Source organism: Monodon monoceros, unplaced genomic scaffold (genome assembly GCF_005190385.1).
Source record: "Monodon monoceros isolate NGI ecotype Baffin Bay Population unplaced genomic scaffold, NGI_Narwhal_1 Super_Scaffold_1, whole genome shotgun sequence".
Lineage (NCBI taxonomy): Eukaryota > Metazoa > Chordata > Mammalia > Artiodactyla > Monodontidae > Monodon > Monodon monoceros.
The window spans coordinates 50463723-50488628 of NW_021703765.1; the positions used below are offsets into that span (position 1 = coordinate 50463723).

The following is a 24906-nucleotide window of genomic DNA, read 5'->3' on the forward strand; positions in this document are numbered from 1 at the left end:
GGCTCCTGGTCTCACATGGATCTGGTCTCACTTGTAGCCAAGCTCCTGGTTGCCACCACCTGCTTGGAATATACAGTCAGCAGGCCCAAGGCTTCATTTTCACTTATTACTTGGCAGTTCTGGTCTGTGAAGATATTTATCTTGTCTCTGGAAGCCCAGCTTTGTCTTTTTGGTTTTCTCTTTTTATATTTTACCTGTCATTGCTATGTGTTTGGAGCAAAGGGAGTGAATCGAAACACAAACTCAATGTGCCATCTTGACTAGAAACTTGCATAATGCCTTAGCATTGTATTTGAACAAAATTTACTTATTACTTATTAAACTGTGTAAATAAGATTAACAGGGAACTTTAAAACCCCTTATTTGTACCTAAATGGAAAACTATACAAAATATTTTCATAAATGCAAATGAAATCCTAACTTGAGGTTCAGAATATATGTACTTGAAAGTAACTAAAATGTATTTAATCCAAAGTAAATCTACAAAACAGACAATGCAGAACAACTTTTCACCTTTGAAATTAAATTAGTCTTACTTCTACAAGAAGAAATAGGACTCTCAAACTAACATTTATCAGTTTTAACCAAAAATAAAGTAAGAAACTTTTCTACTGTATTTAACTTAAAAGGATATCAGCTAAATAGAGAAAACAAAAATAAAAACATTTCTTACTATGCTTAGTGAAAAAGAAAGATTTATACCTTTTCACTTGTTAAAAACTTTGCAAAATATACATGCTCTCCTCCTGTTTTCAATTCTTCCATCTTTTTCCTTGAGGCCTGAGTATCATCTAATTTATAACTCTTAAAAACAGCTAGAACTTCTTCAGAATACTGCAAAGTAAAAATATCAATTAGTTTTATTTGGCATTGTTGCCCAATCATTTGTTTAGTGCTTTTCTTTATCAAAATAATGTACAATTTATTCCCAGTTAATCATATATGCATCCCTAAGGCACACTAAACAAGAAAAATTATGACAGCAAAATGAGGGTAAAACTATTTTTTGTGAGATATCATGGTTACTGTAAAAGTAGGAATAAACTCTCTACTTCTGGAAAAATGTGGTTTCTTATGCAGTTTGTGTAAGGGGCAAACAGAGAAAGGAATGCTTTGAGAGTATACAGAAATTTACCAGTAAAAGTAGCTGTTTAATCAGCAACGGAACTCTCAAGCATTTCTTGTGCTAAACACTGTGACCAAATAAAAAAATGATGTCAAAGCCTATCCAGTTGAGGAACAATTCCAGATGATTTCTCACTTACCACTTAATCTGAATTTGGATAGTTATGGTGAAAAAAAAGATACTTCATATAAAATAAAAACTTTAAAAAGTAACACAGAAAACACACCATGCTACTTTTAAGAGCTACCTATTAACTTTAGATTTTGATTACAACAAAAAGGACAAACTGACCTTTAAGGAGCCAAGAAAAAGAAATACAGAGGATTCTTATAGAAAAGAGGTTAGTAAACTTTTCCTGTAAACAGTCAGATAGTAAATATTTTAGACTATATGGCTCAAATGGTCTCAATCACAACTACTCAAGTCAGCCATTATAGCACAAAAACAACCACAGATAACACGTAAATGATTGGTGTCGCTGTGTGACAAAATTAACTTTGTCTGCAAAAGTAGGCAGTAGGCTGGATGTGGTCCAAAGCCATAGTATGCAAAGTCCTATTCTTAGAGGATAGCTGAAATAATTTTGTGCAAAGGCAGGATGTATTCTGCAAAAGTTCATCAATTGACAATACTCACTATGTAAAAAAAAAAAAAAAAAACCAAGGCTGTAATTACTAAATTTTAATCCTCAAGTCATTTATAAACTACTCTCAAAATCAATTGTTTATATATTAATTTACAATTTAGCTTCTATATTATGAAATAGGTATAAAAACATAAGAGGTAGAACTATATAGTGAAAAGTATGCTGGAAAAGAGTCAAGTTCTGACTCTGCCATTAGCTATAAAATATTGGGCTTTTGGTAGTCTGTAATTGGCAACTCACCTTGAGAAAAGTTTTCCATGAAATTTTCTCATAGCATTGCACAGGGTTCCTAAAGTAATCCTGAAGTGACCAAAATTTTCGGTACAGGTTGTAATCAATTGGAATGGAGCTGATAAAATAAATGTTACATTAAATAAATCATTTAAGTTCTTTTAGAAATATCTAAATGCTTTGACTTTTCTTGGGTCACATATCCTCTGAAAAAGGTAATGAAAGCCATGGCTTCTTTCCCCAGAAAAGTACACAAATTCATAAATATTTATATAAACATCTATAAATAATTTCAGGGGGTTCATAGACCCCTATTCCCTCTTTATCTTCAGTGGTGGAACCCCTGAATTTTGGCTGGATACATTCAGAATTTAAGGCTCTCTTTCCCAACCTCTCCTGCACTAGGTGTGGCCATGTGACTAAATTCTGGCCAGTCAGTGGGGAGCGGAAGTCATATGTCTTATATGGGCTATGTTTTACCATTTTCCCTTTTTGCTGGCTAGAATGCAGATATGATGATGAACCATCCTGGACTATATGAAAAAGAGCAAATACCAAGGCATGGTGGAACAAGAAGTTAGAAGGAACATGGGTCGCTAGACAATCTCCTTGAAGAGTGCTACTGCATCAGCCCTGAACACCTGTCTTCTGAACACCTGTCTTCAGACTTTTACATGAGAAAGAAATCAATTTCTATGTTGTTTAAGCTAATGTTAATTTGACTCTAATAGTAAAAGCCCTAGGCATTGTATCCTAACCAACACACTAAGACCTAGTATGAAACAAACACATTAAGTACATATCAACTTAGTATTACAAAAATGGCGTTACTAATTCAATTTCTAATTCGGCTATGTTACAAATCTTCAGTGTCAATACATATTTTTTTTTAAACATCTTTATTGGAGTATAATTGCTTTACAGTGTTGTGTTAGTTTCTGCTATAACAAAGTGAATCAGCTATATGTATACGTATACTATCTTACTCCATTCTTTCCAAATAAACCTTAACAAGTTGAACCTATGGATTACAGTTAGCATCTGTGCTAAGCTTCATGCCCATACAAATATTCCAAGTAAGACTGTAATTTTATATGGGAAACAGGAAGTAGGTTTAGTGATCCACACAGCACCATGATCTCAAAATGAAATGGAAGGGAGAAGGGAAAGAGTGCGTAGGTTGCCTGTGGTTGGCTTTTCAAACGTTATGAATATATATAAGGTAGGTTACACCTAAACAACGGACTGCCTGCACACAATTTAGAAACCAACTGATAGAGCCCATTAGTGATTTTGGAGTTGTAATTTTAAGTGATATACATTAAAGTTACAAACAAAAGAAATCCATAAGCATGATCTCCTTCCTCCCTGTCTACATTCTCACCTTAGTACCTGATAAGTCATAAGGTATTATCTTTGTAAATCAAGAAATCTGAACTTCTAAACACTCACCAAGTTGTTGGAGCTTCATCATCCCCCATTTCACCTTCTTCCACATCCATTCCTTCTTCTCTGTCCTCCATGTGCTAAATTAAAAGAATGTACATCCTGTCATGAAGCAGTTGTCAGGCAGAGGAAAATTCTATATGACAGGGATCCGAGAACTCAAGAGCAGTATGACAATAATATAAGATAGCCGTGAAGACATGGTGCAAGGACCTCCCTGGTGGTCCAGTGGGTAAGACTCTGCACTCCTAATGCAGAGGGCCCGGGTTCGATCCCTGGTCAGGAAACTAGATCCCACATGCATGCCGCAATTAAGAGTCTGCATGCTGCAACTAAGATCCTGCATGCCGCAACTAAGAACAGTTGCAGCCAAAATAAATATTAAATAAACAAATATTAATATAAATAATAAAAGAATATAAATACCTATTCATTAAAAACAATAAAAACAACAAAAAACATAGTGCAAAGTTTTAAACCAGTACTTTTCCAAACACAGTCAGTACATTCTCTCTGGGAATAGAGAATCTATGGCAAAATATGATTTGGAAACATAGTATACAATGACTTGTTGGAAAAGTGAGAAGATCATTAGTACACTAAGGATTCCAAGAACCACAGTAAATAACTCAAAGCGATTTAAGTAGTTTTTGTCCCCAACTTTAATTTGACCTTGAAAATCTTCCCCCGCCTGTACACATAACACTTATTATCTGGGAACACTTTAGGATATGCTGGGTGTACAGCTCCATATTGAAAAAAAACTTTTTTAATACTTAATTTTTATTGGAGTATAGTTGCTTTATGATGTTGTGTTAGTTTCTACTGTAAAGCAAAATGAATCAGCTATACGTATACATATATCCCCTCGTTTTTGGATTTCCTCTCCTTTTAAGTTACCACAGAGCATTGAGTAGAGTTTGCTGTGCTATACAGTGGGTTCTCATTAGTTATCTCTTTTATACATAGTATAGTGTATATATGTCAATCCCAATCTTCCAATTCATCCCACCCCCCCACTTTAAAATAACAAGTTTACATAGAATAGTCCAAAAAATACCTAAAAGATACATAAAAGGGAAAGGCAGATTTTGAAAAATCTTAAAGTCAATATCATTTCCAAATTGACAATGATTACAATTTAAGGGATAAATTAAGTAAAGTACTCTGATTAATTTACAGTGAAATATTAGTTACATCTAATTAATAATTTTTTAAACTTTATAACTTGCTCTTAAATGAAGAGCAGGTGCTGAATGTCCAAAAATTTGCCAGCTCTGGACTGTCTTCTGGACACATCAAAAATAATCTTTAGGGGGTGTCCCTGGTGGCACAGTGATTAAGAATCTGCCTGCCAATGCAGGGGGACACGGGTTCGAGCCTTGGCCTGGGAAGATCCCACATGCTGCGGAGAAACCTAAGCCTGTGCACCACAACTACTGAGCCTGCGCTCTAGAGCCCGTGAGCCACAACTACTGAGCCCACTTGCCACAACTACTGAAGCCTGTGTGCCTAGAGCCCATGCTCTGCAACAAGAGAAGCCACCGCAATGAGAAGCCCGCGCACCACAACGAAGAGTGGCCCTGGCTCGCCGCAACTAGAGAAAGCCCGTGCACAGCAATGAAGACCCAACGCACCAATAAATAAATAGATAGACAGACAGATAAATAAATAAATAATCTTTAAAAATAAAGTTGATCTGCTGATGTCCTTTTGAAAAAATCAGCGGGCAAATGATGGATTACTTAACAAATGGTTCTGAGATAACTGGCTCACCATTTAGAAAAAATTAAATTATAACTCAACTTACTCCAAACCCCAACCTTCCTGCTGGGTAAAAGATTTAAAAGAAAAAATAAAATCATAAAAGCACCAGAAGAAAACAAAGAATTATATACTCCTGTGGAGTGGAAGCCTTCAGTATGACACAAGGCTAGAAACACTAAAACAAAAGACCAACAAATGTTAATATTACTATATCCAAATTTAATAGCTCCATATAGAAAACTACAAAGTTACGAGAAAAACCATAAACTGAGGAAAAAAATGTATCAACACACAGTAGGAATGAATTAATAATATTCTATATAATGAGTTTCTACACATCAACAGTAAAAGACGTTTCAGCAGTAAAATGGGCAAATGTCATGAATAGGCAATTCTCTTCCTCATTGTTTCTAATCAGCACAGAAGAAAAATAAATTCCAATGAACATGCAGTAAGTTCCTCGACTTCATTAATAACCAAAGAAATGTAAGTTAAAACAAAGACGACTTACCTTTCAAGTATGTATCAATTAAGCAAAAATTTTAAAAAACTGGTAATTCCCCATGTTGGCGTGAGGCTGTGGGGAAATGGGAAGGCATTCTCTATGTGCCACTGGGGGTGGTATAAATGGGTACAACTTTTTTGAGAAGTACCCGGGCAACAGTTATCAAAATTTAATATATGCATTTATTTTGACACAGAAATTTCACCTATCAAAATTTATCCTAAGGAGACACCTGCATAATTTAGCAATGATACACAAAATACTATTTACTATAATGTTGTTAACAAGTTTTCACTATTAGAGATTATCTAAATGCTCAGTAACAGGAGACTGTGATATATCCAAAGACTTATCATGAGACATTAAAACACAGAGACAAATCTAAATGTACTGATGCAGAAATGGAACCATTTCATACTGTTAAAAGAAGAAAGCGATTTTCAGAACAGTATGTATTGTATGACCTCAATTTTGGAATAAAACTACATATACACAGAAAGTCCTGTAAGGACAAAAAAAGAATGTTAAGAGTGGTTATCTTTGGGGCCTTGGATTATGGGGTAGCTGTACTTTTTATTTTAAATATTTCTATTTTGTTTGCATTTTTTTTCTACACAGAATACATATTATTTCTATAAATTGAAAACAAAGGTTTTTAAATTTTTTGATTTAGAAGACCCATTCATCTGAGTTATCTCAATAACAAAATATGTTATGTTAGATTTCATATCAGCCTCACCTTTTGACCCAATGTGCTTTCCTGCTCATTGGTATTGAAAACAGTGACATTTTCCAGATTAAACTGACTCTGCAAGTTAAGACCTATTAAAAAAAAAAAAAAAAAGATTTTCAAAGCAAATCCATCAAACACCTAAACTTGTTTAAGAGTATAACTTTGTTGTCATATAACCAAAATACATAAAATGATAAATCCATAAATAAATCCATAAATAAATCCATAAATAAATCCATAAATCCATAATTAAGCAAAAGATCAAGTCAGAATAACATCACACTTGATTTTCAAATTCTTTCTAAAATTCATTTCTTTAAGGTGCCTTTAGAGTATGCTGAATTCTGTATACACTGTGACAGATATATTGATCCTTGTTATTTATGAATATTCTAGAACAATTTTACAGAATGCAATATGTAGTAATTTATAATTTTGCTGAAGCACAAATAGAAATTGTATTATTCAAAAAGTGTGAATGTATAACAATATTTATAGGAAATATAGTTAGTGAGGGCCAGGTTTCTCGCTGTCAGGGAAAGAAGTGATAAATAAGCAGATCTATTGGTGCTAGATTAGACTCACAAGTTATCAGTCACTATGATAGCATTGTTTTTGTTGGTGGTCATTAAAAAAAATGTAGACAGATACAGAAATACAGATACAGAAATACATGTTAGTATACATATGTATCTTTCCAAGCTCTGTCTACTCAGAGGGCTTAGAAGCAGTGATATTCTAGTAACAATTAGCATTATCTAGGTCCCAGATCTTGTCTTCTAAATACCATTTTTAAGTAAAACAAATCAGGCTCTTTGGAGAAGTGGCTGATTCCAGGGGCTGGGCAGGGAAAATACAAGATGTGCCTGGACTATCCTTGCCTACATGAAAGAGCTCCCAATGGGGAAAACTATAATAATTTGAGCAACAAAGTAAATAATGATATTATGAGATTATATAAAATAAATATCCATGAGTTCATACTGAAATAGATGACTGAATTACAAGTAAACAAAGGAGAAGAGACAACTCTTCTTTTCTTTTGTTTTTTTTTTTTGGCTGCACTGTGAGGCTTGTAGGATCTTAGTTCCCTGACCAGGGATCAAACCCACGCCCCCTGCATTGGAAACGCAGAGTCTTAACCACTGGACCGCCTGGGAATTCCCAAGACAACTCGCCTTTAGAGAAGACTCCCAATTCATAAACGTAGAAGGAATGAAAGAAATAGAAAATCACCGCCAGGACAACCTAATAATAATCACTGCAGGCAAGATCCACTGATGAACAGTACTAAACTCAGCCGGGAAAGGTCTAAGGAGAAAAAGTATCTGCATAGCCTCAAAGTATCTCCCTCCAAATATTTATTAATTACAAAGGGGAAAATAGTAACTCTGTAGTAGACAAATATGGTGATCAAGGATAATATCTTAAATAAGTGATGAAAGATAACACCCCCAGTAAAAAGACACATCAATACCATGTTGAAACGATGCACTGAGAAGGGCCCATCCATCACCTCTGTGGTCTTCTTCCCCAAATCTGTAACCTCAATCTAATTATGAAAAACAATACACAAACATGAATTGAAGGGCATTCTATGAATTATCTGACCAGTGCTCTTCAAAACTGTCAAGGTCATGAAAAAATAGCAAAGACTGAGGAACTGTCACTGACTGGGTAGATTGGGGAGATTAAAGTGACATCACAACTAAGTAATACAGGATCCCAGATTGGATTCTTAAAAAAGAAAGCACTGATAAAACTGGTAAAATCCAAATAAAGTCTGTAGCTAACAGTGCTGCACCAATGTTGATTTCTTAGTTTTGATAACTGTACCATGGCATGTAAGAGGTTAACATTAGGTGAAGCTATTTGGGTACTCTATACTATCTTTGCAACTCTTCACGTCTAAAGTTATTTTAAAACAAGAAGTTTTTTTTAAAAGCTAGTACGCTAGATGACGTCATTAAGCTAGTGAATGAACCTGGCTGACCATTTAGCATTGACTACTTAAAATATCTTTGTCCATTTTCTGTTTATTACTCAACAAAGCACATGCCATAATTCTCAGGTTAAAAATCTCAGTCATACTTTACTAAATTTAATGGGTAAATTACATGTGAAGACAGCTTTCTGAAGGTCTTGGGATATACTCTAGTGAATCTTATGCAATCAAATGTAAAAAAAGAAGAAAAAATACTGCAAGAAGATATCCCCAAATGCCAACCTAGCTTATGTTAGGGTGACAGGATTATGATTTTTTTTTCCCTTCATTTTCCAAATTTTCTGAAACAAGGTTGGGTAATTTTGTAATTTAAAAATTAAATTTAAAAATATAATTTATTAAAATATATATATATAGTTTAAAGCTACCTTTAGCAATTATTGTTAGTCTTTCAACTAGTTAATAAGAAAAAAGTGATTTCTCTATGTCTTGTCAATTTAGGAATGTAGCATATTGAAAAAGAGGTTAAAATGTTTTTTAAAAAATGAGAGTGGAGGCTAGAGATCAACAGGAAGGACTAAAGAATGGCTGAGAATTGAAACTTTGTTTTTGTTTTCTGTAAATTCCAGAAAAAGAAATCACAGATCAGTACTTATGAAGGGGCACTTCATTTCACAAAGAGATAGAATTTCATTCATCAAATATTTAAATAGTGCCTAGATATCTGGTATTAGAAGTTACTAGGCACAGAAAATACAGAGGTGAACAACACAAACACACTGAAAATGCCAGGTGGTGCTAAATTCTAAGAAGAGATTTGAAATCAGGTGGTGATAATGGGTAACTGTGGTGGCAGGTTTAGATTAGATGCTCAAAGACAGCCTCTCTAAGGTAGTAAAATTTAAACCGAGATTGAGTGACAGCAAAAGTCAGTAATGTGACAATAACGAACAAAAGGATTACAGACAGCAGAAAGAGTGCCAAGGTCCTAAAGTTCAATTGATCTTGATATTTTGAAGGTAAAAAGAAGGCAAGATGCCAATTCAGTGGGAAAAGAATAGTTTTTTCAACAAATAGTGCTGGGACAACTGGGTATCCACATATAAAAAGAATGAAACTGGAACCCCACCTCACACCACATACAAAAATTAACTCAAAATGGATCATATACCTAAATGTAAGAGCTAAAACTCTTAGAAGAAAACATAGATGTAAATCTTTGTGACTCTGGGTTAGGCCAGGGGTCCCCAACCCCCAGGCCATGGACCAGTAGCGGTCAGCGGCCTGTTAGGAACCGGGTCGCACAGCAGGAGGTGAGCAGCAGGGGAGTGATCGAAGCTTCACCTGCCGCTCCCCATCGTTAGAATCATCGCCTGAACCATGCCCCTGACCAACCCCAGTCCGTGGAAAAACTGTCTTTCACGAAACCAGTCCCTGGTGCCAAAAAGGTCAGGGACTGCTGGGTTAGACAACAGTTTCTTAGATATGACACCAAGAGCACCAGCAACAAAAGAAAAAATAGATATATTAAACTTCATCAAAATTTGAAACTTTTTTGCTGCAAACAACACGATCAAGAAAGTGAAAAGGAAATACACAGAATGGGAGAAAATATTTACAAATTATATATCTGATAAGGGTCTAGTATCCAGAATATAATAAGAACTTGTACAACTAAGTAATAAAAAGACAAATAACCCAATTTTTAAAATGGGCAAAGAATCTTAATAGACTATTTCTTTAAGGAAGACATGCAAATGATCAGTAAGCACATGAAAAGATGCTTAACATCTTTAGTCATTACAAAAATGCAAACCCAAACCATGAGATACCACTGTACACTCACTAGGATGGCTATAATAAAAAAGACAATAAACAGTCAGTGTTAGCAAGGATGCAGGGAAACTGGAACGCACTTCCATCAATGATAAAATGATGCAGCCTCTTTGGGAAACAGTTTGGTAGTTCCTCAAGAACTTAAATACATCATTTGTAGAGACATGGATGGACCCAGAGACTGTCATACAGAGTGAAGTTAAGTCAGAAAGAGAAAAACAAACATCGTATGTGAACACATATATGTGGAATCTAGAAAAATGGTACAGATGAACCAGTTTGCAAGGCAGAAATAGAGGCACAGATGTAGAGAACAAACATATAGACACCAAGCGGGGAAAACGTTGGGTGGGATGAATTGAGAGATTGGGATTATTGACATATATACACTAATACATATAAAATAGATAACTAATGAAAACCTGCTGTATAGCACAGGGAATTCTACTTCACTTTGCTGTACAGTAGAAACTAACACAACATTGTAAAACAACTATACCCCAATTAAAAAAAAAAAGAACTTAAAATACAGAGTTATCATATGACCCAGTAATTCTACTCTTAGATATCTATCCAGGAGAAATTAAAACAGTTACCATATGACCCATCAATTCCATCCTATGTATATAGCCAAGAGAAGTGAAAACATACATCCACATAAAACTTGTACACAAATGTTCACAGCAGCATTATTTACAATAGCCAAAAAGCAGGAACAACTCAAATGTCCATTAACTGATGAATGGACAAAATGTGGTATATCCATATAGAGAATATCATTCAGCCATAAAAAGGAATGAACTACTGATACATACAACACAGATGAACCTTGAAGGTATTAAGCTAAGTTTAAAAAGTCAGTCACATGAAGTGAGAGAGTAGCACTGACATATATACACTACCAAATGTAAAATAGATAGCTAGTGGGAAGCAGCTGTGTAGCCCAGGGAGATCAGCTCGGTGCTCTGTGACCACCTAGAGGGGTGGGATACGGAGGGTGGGAGGGAGGCTTAAGAGGGAGGAGACATGGGGATATATGTATACGTATAGCTGATTCACTTTGTTACACAGCAGAAACTAACACAACATTGTAAAGCAATTATACTCCAATAAAGATGTTAAAAAAAAAAAAAAGCCAGTCACAAAAGACCACATATTTTATTACTCCATTTTTAAAATGTCCAGAATAGGAAAGTCCATAGAGACCAATAAGTAGATTAATGGTTGTTTAGGGCCTGGGAGACAGGGTAAGGATGGAGGTAAGTGGAGAGTGACAGTTAATGGGTGCAGGGTTCCTTTTAGAAGTTAAAATGTTCTAAAATTAGACTGCAATGATGACTGCACAACCCTGTGAATATACTAAAAAACAGTAAACTGTACATTTTCAATGGTGAATTGTATGGTATGTGAATTTACATCTCAATAAAGCTGTTAAAAAAATATAAAAAGCTGAGCTTCCAGTAATGGAAGGCTAATTAATTAGCTAATTAATTAATTCAGATTAACCCTCTAAGGACAACTGAAAACTTGGATAAATTACATTAATTCTATGAATACTTACAGAGCATAAACCATGTTCACAGCATTGTTTTAGGCAAAGAAACAGAAAATTGTTTTCTTAAAAATAGTAAAGAGCTGACATTCAGTGAGGAATATATGGCAAAAATCGAGAAGGCAAGAAAGATAAGCAGTGCATCATCAGCACTCAAAGCCACTTCTGTCTTGAGGATATCTGCCAAACAGGAAGAATCGGCTGCAAAACTGAGCTACTCTTTTAGCAGCTTCCTGAAGCGAGGATGATAAAAATAAATCTCTGAGTCCAAGGAAGGTGGGGAATCTAATTAATCCTACCCCAACCTTCTTCTAGACTGGGACCTACGTCCTCAGGTAAGGATGAACCAAATTGCAGTCCAGTGCCAAGTCTTCTCGATTATCTAAGGAATCACAGGCCTTGAGCTGGGCTAGATTAAGGTAATCTTGGACTAGTAAGGGTGCCTGGCAGGAGTAATGAAAACTCTTATCTGGAGAAAGGTATCTAACCTAGGCCTCAAAATTATTCCCTCAAATATCTTCTCAAATATAACATCAAACACTAACCAGAAACACAAAGGGGTAAGATACAATCAGTGAGAAACAGTAGAAACAGACACTAGAGACATACCCACAAAGACTTAAGACACTGGAATTATCAGACACATAAAAATAACAATGCTTACCCTGGTTAGAAGATTAAAAAACAAGTTTGAAAATATCAGCAGGGAATAAGAAACTAAAAAAGTGACACAGCAGACTTAAAAAAGACTTTCTAGGAATGAAAAAATACAATTACTGAAATTAAGAGCTCATTTAGCAGCAGATTATTCACAGCTGAAGAGAGAAGTAGTGAACTGGAAAACATTTCTAAAGAAATTATGCAGAATGTGATGGAGAGCGACAAAGAGATGAAAAATGTAGAAAGTGTAAGAGACAGGATACATTGAGAAGATATAGGATGTCTACTAGAGTTCCAAAAAGAGAAAAAGAGAAAGAAGCATATATAATATTTGAAGAAATAACAGCTTAAATTTTTACAATCTGGATGCAGGACAACCAATCCATAAATTCGAGATGCCCACAAATCTGAAGAATGATAAATTTTAAAAATCCACGCTTAGATACATCATATAAAACCGAAAAACAAACAAAATAACCCAAACAAATAACAAACAAAAAACCCAAAGAAAAATAAAACCTTAAGAGCAGATAGAGAGAAAAAAAAAACTAGATTATCTTCAAAGGAGTTAGACTGACATTTGCCTTATCTATAGAAGCTAGAAGGCAAAGTAATGATTATCTCCCACTAAACGAAATCCTATATCCAGTGCCAACCTACAATCTTCTATCTATTGAAACCATTCTTCAAGAGTAAAGAAATAAAGATTTTCAAAGAAAACACAAATCTGCACTAACGTAAAGTCTAAAGGGGGAAACAGAAGGTCAAAAATACAAGTGGTAAATACACTGATAAATCAAAATTAATCCTGACCACATTAAATAAGAGGAAAGAAAAAAAAAAAAAGATCTAGCAGGACAAAAAGAAAGCCACATGTAAAACAACTGCTAACATATACTATAGGTCTTACCACATGCAGGCACTGTTGTAAGCTCTTCACATATTTTAATTCATTTAATCCTTACAACAACATATGAAGTAGGTGGTATATTAGCCTGATATTAAGGAAGGGAAGATTGAAGCACAGAGATATTAAAATCTGGCATATTTGAACAGATTGTGGTGGGCTCTAGAGAGCCTTGTGGTGGGCAGTGTTCCATTTCTGGACCTGGACAGTGGTTACACAAGTATTTGCTTCATAATTATTATACTATATTTACTTTATGCACTTTTCATATTACCATTATATTTCACAAAAATAAATGATAAAAGAAACGAACAAAGTCAATGTGGCTGAACAGTAGTGATTGAAGGAAAAAAGCAGAAAAATAGGCACACATTAGGAAATGAAATAAAAACATGATTCACAGCTACATATTTCAGTGTGATTCAACTATACATTATTATTAATAAACTGTGAACTTAAAGAATCAATAACTTTAGGGACTTCCCTGGTGGTCCAGTGAGTAAGACTCTGTGCTCCCAATGCAGGGGGCCCAGGTTCGATCCCTGGTTGGGGAACTAGACCCCGCATGCATGCCACAACTGGGAGTTGCATGCTGCAACTAAGAGTCCGCATGCTGCAACTAAGAAGTCCACATGCTGCAACTAAAGATCCTGCATGCCATAACAAAGATCCTGCATGCCGCAACTAAGACCCAGCACAGCCAAAATAAATAAATAAATAAATAAATATTAAAAAAAGAGAGACAAACAAACAGGCTTGCAGATATAGAAAAAAAGGAATCAATGACTTTATTTAAGGGTTACCTGTATCATACACTGGGACAGGTATAACTACTTATAAGTAAAATAAAGTGGCAATTTCCTACGTTTTCAACTTTTTAGAACCATTTTTCTTTTTTATCATCATAGTAGATTCTAATCTGGTAAATACTTTCCTGCAAAGCATTTTATGTACAAAAACTTACCTGACTTCTCAGATAAAGGGAAAAGTCTGGCCAAAAAGAGCTGAATTCGTCCACAGAAGACTGTATTCTGGGATTTTGATAATCTTCGTAAGAGATCTAACAACACATGGAAACGAAGGTTACACAGGTGAGATCATTCTATGTTTATTACAATCATACCCAAGTTTCTTAACCAGTTTGTCAAAAGTATTTTCCTAAAGCAGTAGTTCTCAAAATGGGGGTAGAAACTATTTTTGTCACAAAAAAGCTCTAGAAAATTAGGAATAAAACTAAACAAGTTTAGCATGGGTAAGACAAGCTTTACTAAATTTTTTTGGTTTTCATTAAGTTTATACCCAGAACAGGAATAGTTTAATTTAAAGCAAATGATCAGTTTTAATAAGTCAGACTGCTATTTAAAAATGAAGATACAATCTACTTTAAAAATTTTACCACTTGTGTTTAATTCCACCACCTGTTTTCCTGGCCACATTTACTTTTTAAAAAACAATCATTTACTGTTGAATTACTTACCATTGCACATACGTAGTAAATAATTTTTCCCAGCAGAATAGAATGTATTCTGAAATTAAGACAGAAATTATTACTATTGTTCTGAAGTTGTTGCACATCCTTCAGTAATAAGTCACAGGAAGTAAAATTTTAAAGAACACTACTATGCACTGAGAATCTACTATGCCACTTTCACTTTTTTCAAGCAAATAACAATTTTAATGAAATAAAAATATTTTCAAATATATAACAAAACACAATTCTAAATAACTTTTAAACATGTAAAAGTGTGTGTTTTCAAGTTAATTGTATCTACTCAAATTTTGTACTTCCATTTTCTCCATATAACTTTTACTTGGCTTTTCCAAGAGAGCAGAATATATAATTCTCATAGGGACAAACTTTTTGGCAATCAGCAATATTAGAAATATAAGCAAAAAACAAACAAAAACAACAACAACAAAAACTACCCTCAAAACTCTGGATCTATAGAAAGATAATATTAGCAGAAAAAGAAACTAAGGCACTTACTGATTTCCAAGTAGCAACATTTTTTTCCACAAAAGTGAATATCGTGTCACACTGATCCAAAGGAAGGCAATCCAAAACATCTCCCAACAATACAAAAGGTGTAGATGCTGTACAAATACCTTCAAGTGGAGCACAGGCCAATTAAAAAGTTTAAAATACTGTTGAGTAAAACAGCCCATGCAAAATAATTTTAAAGAAAATATTAAAGGTATACTTTGTCAATCCTAACAAGGCTGTGAAAGACAAGAAACAGAAGCAACCTCAAGTCCCCAAACAGGATATACTTAAGTAAGTATGTGATGATGATAATCATTCTTGATAACACTTCTAGAGCATTTACTATATGTCAGGCACACTAAGTGCTTTACATATACTAACACATGTAATCCTTATAACCCTATGAGGTAGATAACATTATCTCCAGTTTATAGAATGGGAAACTGAGACACAGAGAAGTTAAATAACTTGCCCAAGATCATAGAGCCAGTAAGTGGTAGAGCTGGGATACGAACCCAGGCAGTCTGGCTCCACAGTCTGTTTTCTTCACCACTAAGCTATTCAAAAGAATATAATGCAGCCAATTAAAAAAGATGGTTATGACGACTATAATAATTTGGAAAATGTTTATGATATAATGTCAAGTGAAAAAGGCAGGGTTCAAAACTGTATGGGTATTATGGTTATCACAATAAAATCTTTTAAAAAGACCAGAGAAACTAAAACCATATACCAAAATAAATGGTAGTTTTTTTTAAAGTAGAAGAATTAGGACTAGTATGTTCCCTTCTCATTTCCAAATGTTCTGTACTATTCCTAAAATTTAAGTTGTCTGTGATTTGAAAGAACTACTTCAAAAAAGATAACAAAACATCACTGTAAAACAATTATACTCCAATAAAGATGTTAAAGAAAAAAAGGGTAAATGATCTTCAAATTGAAAATTCTGTTCTTCCACTCTTCCTAAAGCTTTCAAAAACCTTCTGAAGTGGCAAAATAAATATTTGTTTGTTTCTAAAAAAAAAAAAGATTTGATACTGATTTCAACTCATTAAACTTTTACAATAATACCATTGTTTCAAGGGAAAAAAGGGTAAAATAAAAAGTTGTTTATTTCTAAATTCAATCTTACTAAAGTAAAGCAATAAATTAAGGACTTTAAGGTCATCTAGGCTAGCTAAAAATACTTTTTACCTCCCTGCTCATTCTTCCTTCTATTTTTACGTAATAGATACTAACACTTGTTAAGTGTTTAGGAAAAGTAGACACTTCAGCATGATCTGTAAAAAAAAAAAAAGTACTGAGTGGGTACTATTAGCCCAAATTACTGCATTAACACAGTATGTTCAGAAACAGGAAGTAGTATTTCCAGCTCTACTCTGCACTGGTAAGATCATATCTGGAATGTGATGTGAGGGATACTGCCTAGAACCAGGGAGGCATAAAGAAGCAAATTTCAACTCAATACAAAGGGGATATCGCACCATCAGAACTATCTAACAGAAATCAAATAGTGAGCTCCATCAATGGGAGTAGAGGCTGGATGACCACCTGCCAAGGACTTTACTGAGGGGAGACAGGATAGGTCAGAGACAAGATTGGACAATATGACCTCTAAAGTCCTTTAACACTTAGATTTGTGATACTTTTAAGTCCTGTATATCCAAGAGATTTGAGAGACATACTCCCTGCCCTTAGCAGAAGTATAGTTTGGCAAAAGTTAACTCACATTAATAACTATAGAAAATTACCTAAATTCCACTCTCAAAGATTCTGATTCAGTAAAACAAAGCTAAAGCCTGGCAATCTCATTTGAGGGGCTTCCCTGGTGGCGCAGTGGTTAATAATCCACCTGCCAATGCAGGGGACATGGGTTCAAGTCCTGGTACAGGAAGATCCCACATGCCACAGAGCAACTAAGCCCATGTGCCACAACTACTGAAGCCTGCGTGCCTGGAGCCCGGGCTCCGCAACAAGAGAAGCCACTGCAATAAGCCTGTGCACTGCAACGAAGAGTAGCCCCTGCTCTCCACAACTAGAGAAAAGCCCACGCGTAGCAACGAAGACCCAACGCAGCCAAAATTAACTAAATAAAAATAACTAAAAATAAATAACTAAAAATAAATAAAAGTCTCTTGAAACTATCCCCTACTGCCACTGCCCCATTTTAATTGTCCTCTACCTAGTTTTCCTGCCAGCAGTTTCTCCCAATCCAATGGCTCTTCCATAGGTCCTCTTTAGCATGGCACACAAAGCCCTTTACAAATGGCCCTAACCTACCCCTCCTGCTTCTTTTCTTCACCATGCTCATCATCCTCTCACCATTCCGCTCTACATTTTTTTTAGTCATGCTGAACCAGGTCTTTACATAGCTATATCCTTCTGTTTCTGCCTGACAAATTACTCATCCCTCACATCCCAGCTCTTATGTTACAGTTTCCTTTCTAAGACCATCCTGATTCCTTCAGACTCTGAAGTTTAGAGAATCACTTCAACCATACTTCATTCCTACTTCACCCCCCGCCCCAGTAAGACATTTAGACGTGTTTCCTCCATTAGCCACTAGGCTCCTTATAGGCAGCGAATATGTTTTATTTACCACTGAATCTCCCAATTCCTAGCTCAGTACCAGGCACATAGTAGATGCTCGATAAATATTTACCTGATGAACAGAACAACTGGAGAACAAAGAAAGTGCCAAAGTGTGCACTGTATACACTAGTGACAAGAAATACCTGTGAGCTAATTTCCATGGGACTTCTTGGCAAACGGGGTAGGCAGAATTTTAAAAATGAACAAAATCAATTAGGTATGGGGAGAATAAGTTTTAAATAAAACATGTCATGCCCAAGATTGCTTTAAAAAAAAACAAAACAAACCCATACTTACCTTCAGTAACTCCCCCAATAGCAAGAGAAATAACAGCTAAAACGTTTTCACATGATGAATGATTTATCTACCAACAAAGGAGAAAACAACTTAATTTAGGAGCCAGACTTTAGACTAATTTGATAATAAGAAAAACATGTCCTCTGACATTAAATTGATTATCATAAACACTGGATAAAGATATTTCTCACAGAAGATAAGATTACTTTCTAAGATGAAAATTTAAAAAATGAACAGTAATAACCCTAACGGTAGAAGTATATCAAATAATTAAACAGCAGGTGATTCACTTAAAATCCAAGTCTTAGGAAGATCGTTACATTAGCATGATTAAGGCTGTAAGCTAATCAACTACACATGTGCTGAGGCCAAAACTCACTCAATGGCACAGGACAAAGGCAGGGCCAGGGGAATTAATTGTACTGGTGCATCAATATGTCTGAGGGAGGGTTTTAATAGAAGAGAGGTGGTGCTTAGGTTTGATAACATCATAAAATCCAGCATTTATTGAGTGTACATTAAGTGCCGTTTCACACAACCACCATGAAAACATGGTATTTCCCCTCTTACAAATGAAATTGAGGCTCAGAAAAGCAAAGTAACTTGCCCAATACCTGACAACAGGTAAGTGACTAGGTCTGAAGAAGAGGAAAGAATGAATTTGACATAGAATTGTCCAAAAGAAAGGGACACTGTTTTATGGCCACGGGAAAAGGGTCTAGCTTCTTGAGATCTAAGCTTTGCTAAACCAAGAATAAACTATTGAAACTTTTCCTTTCATTTGCGTCCTCCACTAATGGTAAATAAATTCAGATTTTTCATGTTTAGATTAAATTTCTCTACTGAAGTTGGATAGGCTATTGTTATTTTTGCAGGTGAACTGATAAGGGGATGCCATAGGAAAATGAGGGCATGGAATCCCAGCTCCCATGCTGAACATCCTTGGACTAGACCTTTTATGCCACTACAAGATGTGTCACTGTTTATACAGCAAAGCGAGAGGGCTCACCTTCAAATTATAGTTTTTGCTCAGGAAGACCTCTTATCAAATTTTCTTATACATATTCACTTGCAGAGGGCTCTATTCATTTATTAAACCAACCCTTAAACAAGTCAAACTGTGCTATTAAAACCCTTAATCCTTACACAACTCCTATACTAACTATGACCAAGTTAGGTTTCACAAAGTAGCAAGTTCACTCTAGAAAAAATAGTCATGTTTAAATATCTATTCTAAGGATAAAAGCAAATTTTAAAATAATATTAATTTGCCAGCAAAATTCTAACGATAAATAAAGGAAAAACATACTTACAATTTCTTCTTCTACAACACCTCTAAAAGCTTGGTCAAGGGTACATTTTTTTTCATTTTCACTATTGAAAACAAAAAACACCTGCATTTTTAAAGCAGCTCAGGGTAAGTATAAAGATTTCAGCGAGCCTATTTCATGGATATCAACGCCTTACCTTCCAGGCAACTGGCTGAAGGTATTCAACAAGGGCTTGATATTTTTGTTGTTCAGGGCCTCTCTGGTAGATTTCTAGAAAAATAAAAATAGCAAATAAGTGGAAAGATTTCTGCTTATTATTTACTGAAAAACATATCACTCATCAATAGTATGTCTAATAAAAAATGTTTATACCTGGGAAAAATTACCTATGAGTCATTCTATCAGTAATTCTTATTCAAATGCCACTTACTGATATAGACTCATCACTTTAAGCCTTGCAAGAGCTCCGCAGCTAGACTTTCTCATTCCAGGTTTTCCCTCCTCCTTTCTTTTTAAATATCCCATTCATGAGAGTATCCTGCTTTAAAAAAAAAAAATCTCTAAGTGGCTCCTTATTTCGTAGCTTCCTCTAAACGTCCTTGATAATGTTATCCCACTCAAGCTATGCAACCTCATTTCCCAGTACCCCCTAACACATACTCTCTACTAGGGTCTAGCCATTTTCCCATCATTTTCTATCAAGCTCACTCTAGTGTATTCATTCCCATTATTCCTCCCACGTGCTCACGCAAATTCTATCCATTCTTCAAGACCCATCAAAAGTCCTACCTCGAAGAAAAAAAAAAAGTCCTGCCTCGTCTAGGTAGCTTGCACAGCACAGCCCCTGACACCAAGTAAACACTGATTGTCTTAAAGTAGTAAACCTGCTGGTTGTCTTAAAGTAGTCATAATTGAAAGACAAAAATATTGCCAAGTCATTCATTCTGTGAAAATTCACATACACTTGGAAAATCAATGTTACCTCACAGGAGTTACATTTATACTGGAAAAGTCCGTTCCTGACTCTGCCTGTGAATAGGCTGTGTAATCTTGGGCATACCCCCTTACCTCTGTGCTTCATTTTCCTCACGAGTTAAATATGAGGGTTGTTGTAGATCCTTACTACCAACAGCAGCAGTGGCATCACCTGAGAACTTGTTAGAAATGCAGAATCTCAGGCCCCATTCCAGACCTACTGAACCAGAATCTACATTTAACAAGATCTCCAGGAGATCCCACCTCATGCTCAAGTTTGAGAAGCACTGGGCTAGATGAGCTCCCATTAAATGGTCCCCTCCAGGACCAATACTGGATATTCCTAACAGTTACTCCTCGCAGAATTTCAGAGCACAAGGGAAAAATACAGTCAAACAATTTAGTGATGGGCAACATAAAAAGAATACTGGGTCTTAAGTCAGAGAAAACAGTAAAGTAAATCATTTAACTTTTGGAGTGGGGGGAGGCTGTCTCAGTTTCTATCTCATCTACCAGGGATAATAAAACAGCCTCCTTACAGTGCTATTCTAAGAGTTAAACAAGCTAACAAGAAAACGCTCTGTAAAGTGTTTCCCAAATGCTTAACCTACTGTTCCCCAATGTGTAAGAATAAAATGACAGCTGACAACCCTTTCCAAGCTGACCTGTTTGTCCTGTCCCACTTAGGACCTTCCTCATCGATCTCTTACGAATGAGATACGGAGGGTTAAAGGGTGGTGAATAAGCGGCCAGAACAACCACCTGGCAGCTTAGGAGGCGGGGCGGGAGCCAGTTCTCTGGGCTAAAGTCAGTCCCTCCCCCTTCAGCAGCCCCCTTCCAGTTCTGGAGACACCTGACCAGCTGAGAGAGCACTGCAGAGGAGCTGGACCCGAACAGAGGTAGTCTGCGGATGACCCCTCCACGCAGGGCGCAGACACGCCCAGAACGCGGGGTACTGGGACCAGCCGGCGGGAAGGTGGAGGCGGACCGCAGAGGACGCGCGGAAGAGACAGGTAATGCGCCTTGCGCCTTTGCCACTTCCCAGCCCACGACGAGGCCGGGAGCCCGTCGCCGCGGCGCACACGCCTCTGTCCCCGCTTTACCCCAGAGCAAAATTCGAGTAATTTCAGGGAGAGGAGGGCAAAAAATAGCGCTGAGCCAGGGCCGCACCCACCCGCCTTCCGCTCACCGTAAACCGCGTCCGCGCTTCGGGCAAACTGAAGAGCGGCGGCGTAGGAGACATCTTCTCGGCCGCGCGTGCCCGCCACCGCGCCGCGGCGCCCGCCGATGACGTCAGGGCGGGAGCGAAGAGATTGCCGGCTCGGTGCGCGGCTAGAGCGGCCTGTGAGCGCAGGGGCGGGCCCGGTGGGGGATGGGAGCTTCTGTGGTGACCGAGGACGGGCTGGAGCTGGGAGCCGGAGTCAGCCGCTCAAAGCCCGATTCGGGTTCGTGGGTAACCCTTGGGGTGACGGTAGATGTGTGGCCTTGTCCTGTAAGCGCTGCGGGTTGCAGGCCGGGACGCGCACTTTGGCGGTGGTTTTCCTGTTTTGGGGAAGCCTGGTGAAAGGCTCAATGGGCCGCGAGGGAAGGTAACCGCCGCCCGAGAATCCAAGGCAGGTGGGTTATCCGGGAAAGCTCCAGGCTGGGGAAGTGTCGGCAGTGGCCGTGCACCGCCGGACCAAAGTCCTTTTCGAGGAGTGGTCCCAGCTCCGGATTTGCGTTTCTGCCCTACAGTTCCTGGGCCCTGTAGCTCAGGAGCAGCCTCCTCTTCTGAGTAATAGAAATAATGCTTATATCCTTGGGCTGTGGAGGAGCGTCAGTGAAGTCATGAATGCGCGTGTGGCTTGTATAGCAATGCAAGTATTATTATGAATGCTTGGGAATTCGTTAACTTTGCTGGCACATAGAGGGCTATACTGAAAGAGGAAGATCTTGGAGGAACGCAGTACTCGGCGCTGATTGGATAGCGCGTGGCGCCGGGTCAAGGGTTGGAGGCACCAGCTGCAAAACCTTGCAGTTTCCTACCTTGGCCAATGAGAGAGGCTTGGCCAATGAGAAGCCAAGTGGCAGTAACTTTTCAGTTGGAATTATGCTGTGGGCGAAGAAGCACTGACCCAAACACTTCTTACCAGCTCTTATTCACCTCCATGTGTACCTAAATGAAGAAAGCTAGACGCGCTTTACCTTTTTCCCTTCGTTGATATCCAGCGAGAATACAGGACACTAACAAAAAGACAGCTTTGCATAGTCTTGTCCCTAAGTGGGAATTGTGAACAGTGCTGGCTACCTGGAGCGTTGAAGGCTTTTTAGAATCAACAGAATCATTCAGGTTTGATTGTGCAACGTAAATTTCCAAATTGCCAAAATAAACAGGTTTTAACTGATTTAATAGGTAGCTGATGTATTAGGATTATTATTATACTATAGATGATTATTAACTGTGTGGAGCACAACTAAGACCCAAGAGGTAAATAAAATTATTTTTTACAAAATCCAAACAGAAGAAGAGCTTGAGTTTATTGACTCATCCATCAAAGTCTAGTGACTTAGAATTGTGTTTATTCACACATTTGCTGGGCACTTTATACACAGTGGACAGTATTTATTGAATGAGTAATAAATATATGGACATATGATTGAATGAACAAAAATTGCTGTTTTGAGGAGCTCAGGTCGACATAAATGAAACAACTGCAGTGTACAATTTTGATCATGAGTAATTTGCATCATAGCTGCTGTAAGAGATCAAAGGAGAGAGGGACCATATGAGGTGGTCAAGGAGCCTTTGTGGAAAAGAGAGAATATGAGCTGGGCCCTGAAGGATTCCAATAGACAGGTCAGAGTGTGAAGGGGTGAATAGGAAAGACATTCCAAAGGGTGAAGAAGGTGTGAGCAGAGGTGTGGAAAGAAGAAAGCACAGTGAAAGGTAGTTGTTGACTTTGACTTAAACTTTGGATTCTGAATAGAAATAGAGTTGAAAAACTGGGTTGGAACCAGATTGTATTCGTGTTTCAGGCCAAAGAATGTTACTGGTTTAAAAATGGCATTTGCGGTTCCTCTCAAGTTATAGCCAGCAGTATATTTTGTGGGAAGGAGAGAAATGAGCTGTTGTTGCTAATGAGTGAACAAACGCCAGATAAACAGGAAAAAAAAGCAGCAAACATCAGGGGATAATGGGGAGTTACTGTTTAATGTGTACAGATTTCAGATTGGGACGATGAAAAAGTTCAGGAGATGGATATGGGTGGCGTTTGCACAGCACTGTAAGTGTACTTAATGACACTGAATTGTACACTTAAAAATGGTTAAAATGCTAAATTTTATTTATACTTTACCACAAGTTAGGAAAAAATCTATGTAAAAACAGTAGTCTGATGCTAGATAACTTAAAAAGGGCAAAAACGTCACAGCCATCAGTATAATCTTGAGATCTCAAGGTGAAGTGATATTCAGTAAGGCAAGGAAGCAGGTGATGCATTTAAAAAAGTTGTGCATCAAAACTCACTACCATAGAAATGTGTTAGCATTTAGATCATGTTAATAAATGCCTTATAATTCCCAAAGCACTTAACGTGTAGTGCTTTTGATCTTTTAAATGATATTTTGAGATGAGTAACAGCGATTATGCTCACTTTACACATGAGGAAGCAAACTCAAAGAGATAGGGTTCTTGATAGAGGTAACTGGCAACAAGAGACTACCCATGGGTTTTGATTTCAATTTTTTAGCTCTACACTGTCATACTGTCGTAAGTAATAGTCAAGTTTTATTGAGTACCTCCTATGAGCCAGACACTTTCCTTGTATTATTCCTACTCCTTACAACAACATTGTACATAGTTATACACATCAGTGAGGAAACAGGCTCATCTGTCCTAGGTCACATGGCTAGAGGAAGCTAGGTTTGAACCCCTAGCTGTAATCCCAAAACCTATATTTTTCTCGAGTCTTAACTTATGAATCCTTATGAAGCCATGGGCCTAGTTAATGGCTCATAAATTATTTCCTTATAATTAGATAAGGGTGAGGATCATATTGTCATTCCTAACGTAAGTGTTTAAAGAAGTATGTAATAATAACATTCCAAGGGCAGACATCCAATAACATGTAAATTCCTCACTTACATTTATTGAGCACCTCTTCTTCCTTCTATGCTAGTGAGGTAAGATGGACCAGGGAATGCCTCTCTGTTAGGAAACACCTCCATGGGAAATTCTAGGATGGATGGTTTGGATGGATTCTAAGCATTCACATCTTTATTCCTCTTCTTTTCCTTGGTATGTCTCATTTGGATTCAAGTTATCATTGGTGTGGTGAGATCTAGGAGAAAAGGACCAGGGAGGCAGCTTAGTCTGCTTTCGTTCTGGTCTTTATCCTCTAGCCCAGGCCAACGAAACTTTGTTCCATGCTCACAAGTCAGCCGTGTTAGCATGT

General features: G+C 37.0%; 1 protein-coding gene and 1 non-coding gene across 2 annotated transcripts in view; one reads left to right on the plus strand and one right to left on the minus strand.

Moving 5' to 3' along the window:
* THOC1 (THO complex 1) overlaps window positions 1-21747 on the minus strand; it is a 42221-nt gene extending 20474 nt beyond the window's left edge. Inside the window, exons 1-11 of the mRNA XM_029221986.1 lie at window positions 21663-21747; window positions 19695-19768; window positions 19541-19601; window positions 18228-18294; window positions 15342-15460; window positions 14832-14880; window positions 14319-14414; window positions 6461-6543; window positions 3456-3529; window positions 2013-2121; window positions 703-834 (exon numbers count right to left, since the gene is read on the minus strand). Coding sequence (XP_029077819.1) covers window positions 703-834; window positions 2013-2121; window positions 3456-3529; window positions 6461-6543; window positions 14319-14414; window positions 14832-14880; window positions 15342-15460; window positions 18228-18294; window positions 19541-19601; window positions 19695-19768; window positions 21663-21716 — 918 coding nt within the window. The 5' untranslated portion in view covers window positions 21717-21747. The remainder of the gene's footprint in view (window positions 1-702; window positions 835-2012; window positions 2122-3455; window positions 3530-6460; window positions 6544-14318; window positions 14415-14831; window positions 14881-15341; window positions 15461-18227; window positions 18295-19540; window positions 19602-19694; window positions 19769-21662) is intronic.
* On the plus strand, window positions 3664-3736 carry TRNAR-CCU. The gene has a single exon. It is a non-coding gene; the product is annotated as a tRNA-Arg (tRNA).
* Window positions 21748-24906: the final 3159 nt, after the last annotated feature.